The 4,929-nt window shown below is 33.4% G+C and overlaps 1 protein-coding gene and 1 long non-coding RNA gene across 3 annotated transcripts; both read left to right on the top strand.

Annotated features, from left to right (window-relative positions):
• Nucleotides 1–974: 974 nt before the first annotated feature.
• Nucleotides 975–4,535, top strand: LOC105314213 (uncharacterized). 2 transcript variants are annotated; one of them, XM_020001561.1, is made up of 5 exons: nt 975–2,981; nt 3,028–3,078; nt 3,124–3,198; nt 3,260–3,341; nt 4,130–4,535. In XM_020001561.1, the coding sequence occupies exons 1-5, from the start codon at nt 1,032–1,034 to the stop codon at nt 4,414–4,416; spliced, it is 2,445 nt and encodes an 814-aa protein (XP_019857120.1). In that variant the 5' UTR covers nt 975–1,031; the 3' UTR covers nt 4,417–4,535. The 2 variants fall into 2 exon arrangements, with proteins under 2 accessions (XP_019857120.1, XP_019857121.1); XM_020001562.1 differs by lacking the exon at nt 4,130–4,535 and adding an exon at nt 3,863–3,990.
• Nucleotides 4,536–4,614: 79 nt separating this feature from the next.
• On the top strand, nt 4,615–4,821 carry LOC109585468 (uncharacterized). The gene is made up of 2 exons (XR_002186505.1): nt 4,615–4,711; nt 4,753–4,821. It is a non-coding gene; the product is annotated as an uncharacterized LOC109585468 (long non-coding RNA).
• The last annotated feature ends 108 nt before the right edge of the window (nt 4,822–4,929 follow it).

Consider the following 4,929-nt stretch of genomic DNA (forward strand, 5'->3'; position numbering starts at 1 on the left):
ATTATTTACATTTTATTTTTAATCTGTCTTTTTCTCTGATATCAATCAACAATAATTAAACTGTTGTCTTGGTCACACAATAGAGAGTAAGTCATAATGTGTACTATTACTTACATTTTATTTTTAATCTGTCTTTTTCTCTGATATCAATCAACAATAATTAAACTGTTGTCTTGGTCACACAATAGAGAGTAAGTTATATGTACTATTATTTACATTTTATCTTTTACACTATTTTGTTCTTTTTTATAACTGTTATATTTGTTACATATAATCATAGTTATACGCATTATTTACATTTGTTTATATGGCATGAGGACTCTTTCCTAAAATTGAATTCACCTGGCATGCTTGTACATGTACATGTCACACTTACATTGCTTTTATACTCATACATGTATGTGTGAGAAAACAGTCTCAGGAAATTTTTATTTTTTAATCTGTAATATCAATTAAACTCTACATTGTTTTTCATAATAGAAAGTATAGGTCATGAATTTTATATTTTTAAAATTTGTCTTGTAATAAAATATTTACCTTAGAGTGAATTTTAATTATGGGTACTAAGGCTATGTTTACACAGCAACGCAAAACGCATCGCTTTTTAAAGTATCCACTTTGAACACCGTTTTCGTTTCCATAGAGTTCTATTCAAGAGTCTATCATGTTTTCATTCGTTTCTGTGTAAACAGAAGCATAAAACAGGCACAAAACTATACGGATTGCATCGTTTTCGTTGCTGTGTAAACGTGGCCTAAATTTTGCGATTTTAGCATGAGGTAGATTTTGCCGGTATTAATAATTGCAATTAAGTAATTATTACTAATAGCTATATGGCATCATGATGTCATTATTAATAATTGTGAGTATTAATAATTGCGATTTATAACCCAAACGCAAAATTAGCAATTAATAGTACCCGCATTTAAAAGTAACCTCAAGGTAAGAAATCTTTATTTCTTGTCTACTTTTAGGAAATACATGTATCTGATAGAGCTAATGCATACAAAAAGGCACTAGCTGAAGGAGCAATGGATGTTGCCTATTCACGTGTTCTATTCCTGGGTACTGCTGGTGTGGGGAAGACAAGCTTTAAACGTTCTCTCATGAAGTTACCATGGGAACCTAACACTACCAGTACTGTAGTAGCTGATGTTAGCAGGATTCGCCCATTCACACGTGGCTGGCGCACACTCGAAGAAGATCAATGGAGAGTTGTATCATATGAAGATGAAATTAAAGAATTAGCTGGATTAATATTGGCCGTTTATAAGAAAGAACCTGATGCTACTTCACCTGTTTGTAATGACAGTTTTCAGCCTAAACAAGAAATCAACAATGAAATTAGTTATGAAGTTGAAAAAATTATTTCTGATGCTTTATCATACATTAAAGACCATGATCTGTCAGAAAATTTAAAGCCACAACCATTTCTTCATTTTTGGGACTGTGGTGGTCAACTGCCTTTTCTTGAAATTTTACCAGTTTTTCTTACTTCTCGTACATTATTCTTTCTTATTTTCGATGCAGAGAAAGATTTGAAGTTAAACTGGCAATCAGTCATTAATATTGAAGGTGAGAGCTTGGAGCAAGAGGAGGTTCCTATGACGACACTTGATTACATGCTCAGTTGGATGGCTAACATTCATGGTCACTTAATGACATATGATAATGAAGGAAGTTTTTGTGCGTTTCCACGAATGTATTGTGTTGGTACTCATGGTGATCGTGTAAAGGACAGGAAATCTGAAATAAAAAGGGAACTAGAACGGAAATATCAGGGTAAAGATTTCAGTGCTTTAATTGAAGGTACTGTAATTGTTGATAATACCACTTCTGGACAAGGTGAGGCTGAAGACCCATCCCTTCAAGCTTTAAGGGAAGCTGTCGTTGGGTTTACACAAAAAAAACTTGTTTTAAAAACACCTCTTAGTTGGGTTCTCTTTCGAAAAGTTATTCAGGTTCTCAGCAAAAAGTTTAATGTCATTAATTTTGAAGATGCCAGTATCATTGGAGCTGCTAGTAAAATTCCTCCTGAAGATGTACCTCATGCCCTCATGTTTTATCATGAACTGGGTGTGTTGCTGTTCTACCCGCAAATTGATGGCATAAAGGATAAGATTGTTATCAATCCTAATTATTTTGTGGATGCTCTTGGAGAAATTTTTCCATTAAGTGTGAATCCTGACAGAGAAAGGTACCATATGGAATGGGAGGTCTTTCAAAAGTATGGGATACTTGTCCAACCACTTTATATTGAGCTATGGAACAATTATAAAGATATATCACCAGAATTCTTTATTGAAGTACTTGTTCATTTTCGCATTGCTGTTGAAATTAAGACAGATAAGTATCCTTCTCATTCCAAGCAATATTTTATGCCACTTGTTCTCAAGTCAACACGAGTTAACAGCAGCTCAACATTACCTTCAGATTCCATTCAAGCAGCACCACTTCATATTACCTTTAATAGTGGATATGTACCTCCTGGTTTCTTCACTCGTTTTGTGGTTGTACTAGCGAACAAAATGGAACTTTGTTTTGAGAAAGATATTTACAGAAACCATGTCACATTCCGTTATCAGGATCCCAATTGTAACAGTATTGAGCATGTAACAGTCACTGATTGTACTGATGACATTCAGATCAATGTAATACATCATCCTTCTGAACAAGATTCAGTATCTTTCAAAAAAATTTGTCAAGATGTCCGAGTTCTTTTGGAAGATGCAGCAAAAGAAGTGGAAGACATTTTAAAGAAGTGTGCCAGTGGATGTACTGTTGATAACAAGCCAACTCAATATATATTCACAAAAAAGTTTAAGTATGTCTGCACTAGTTGTCCTTCAAATACTTCATCCCATTATATAAAACTTCCCCCAACCAATCAAAATCAACTTTCTCAAGTTTTTTGTGAAAATAATAAAAGCTACCGATCTTTAACTGAAAATGAGAAAGTGTGGTTCAAGGATACTAGTCAGGTAAAATTTTTGATTTATCTTTTGCATACTAATTTTTGCATTATAGTTTTTTAGTTATAATAGCTCAAGTGCCAGACAATCTCAAAGCTTTATTGATGTAAGTATTTCTAATCTAAATTGTTTTTATGTAATGTTAATGCAGTCAACACCACTTGTGACAACAACCATATCATCCATAGCGACAGCAGTGCCAGCAGCATCACAAGCCAGAAATAATGTAATGACTATTATCAATTAATGCAGTCTTATTTTTATTCTTATTTTTGTTATTGATGCAGCCTACATCAAGAGAAAATGAAGGAGTAATTAGTACTTGTAGTTCTGATGTGTCTTGTATAGAAGATACTAGTACTAAGCTAGGTAAAGTACTCATGAATGTGTAGTTTTTGTACCATAATTATATTGATTAATTCTCACAGTGAAATAGAAAATGCCCTGAATTTACATTCACAAAAATCATTTTTTTAAATTTCCTGAAAATATTAAAATATTTTTGGTAAATCCTATAGGAATTTTATTGGTTTTGCTACTAGGTACTAACAAAGCAACAGTACACCAACAATAAAAAAATCAGCCATTTGTTTGGTATGTACATGTAGTACTATGACTGGCCTGTATGAGCATTTTCTACCTGGCAATATACCTTATCTTGTAGTAACTTATTGATACATGTACGTTATTTTTTCAAAAAATGATAGTGAACCCCACACAAAGTGTACCCCTGCATTAAAAACTACCTGCCCTACATCAATAAGAATTCATTGCACAAATCATTTTAGCTATTTTGCCATGTTCACATTTTGAGGTATCCGCTGGCCCTGCCGCTGTGTGTGTACTGAATTATGTATTTAAGATATAAACATGTCATTAATATACTGTAGACATTACAGATCTTGATGATGTCTTGGATAATGTGAAGTCTGCAAAACTTAGTATCCTTAACATGACAACTCCCCTATTATTGTTAGAAATTAAATTATTATTGGTATGCTAGGACTTTCTGCATGGGTGCAATGATGCATGCAGCTAGGGTTTATAGATTTTTGGCTTGAGTTTGCTACAGGACTGACACAATTTTTAATCTCATTTTTAACATCACATTGCCCTAATTTACATGCATGTTGATGATTATCATTTTACTTATATAGACATTACTGATCTTGATGATGTCCGTGATGAGTTACAGTCAATTGATTACACTGAATGGAAAGACTTGGGTCTTAGCTTAGGACTGTACTACAATACATTGGAAGCGATTGAAGAAAAGTGTAGAGGAAATGCTAGAAAGTGTCTACTGGAGTGCATGGCTGCCTGGTTAAAAGGAGAAGATAAAGTGAGACAGAAAGGAGGTCCCAGTTGGTCATCACTAGCTGCAGCACTGGAAAAAAATGGAGCAAATAACGTTGCTAGTAACATTAGAGCAAAGTATATATAGACTATTTAGGCCGTAATTTTTTCTGCTGTTATTATTTTTATTAGTTGTAGAATTATTAGTTTTTGTAGTATTAAAGTATTTTAGTTTATGCATTAGACTGAGTATTTTTGTAGCTGAAATAAAATTAAAATTAACTCTACAATTTTATTTTTGAACTGCGCATGCATAGCCTGAAAATTTCAACTAGTTCCACAACATTACGGAAAGATTTAAGTTTACTGAGTTAGATTACGGATACAACATGGAGGAAAGTGGGTCAGAAAAGTCAACCAGAGAAAAGAAAGACATATCCTTTGTAAGCTACCAAGAACTGATCCTTATTAACAATAACAATAGGAAGATGCTGACATTCCTTTTGAAGAAGAAATACTACGTCATCCTTACAGTGTAAAGTGCTGGATAAAGTACATTGAACACAAGCAGATTAAGAGTGACCACGCCCACTCATCAGCAGTCAACCTAATATATGAGAGAGCACTAAGAGTATTACCAGGAAGGTATAAAATAATATTT

Source organism: Amphimedon queenslandica, unplaced genomic scaffold (genome assembly GCF_000090795.2).
Source record: "Amphimedon queenslandica unplaced genomic scaffold, v1.1 AMPQUscaffold_13058, whole genome shotgun sequence".
Classification (NCBI taxonomy): domain Eukaryota; kingdom Metazoa; phylum Porifera; class Demospongiae; order Haplosclerida; family Niphatidae; genus Amphimedon; species Amphimedon queenslandica.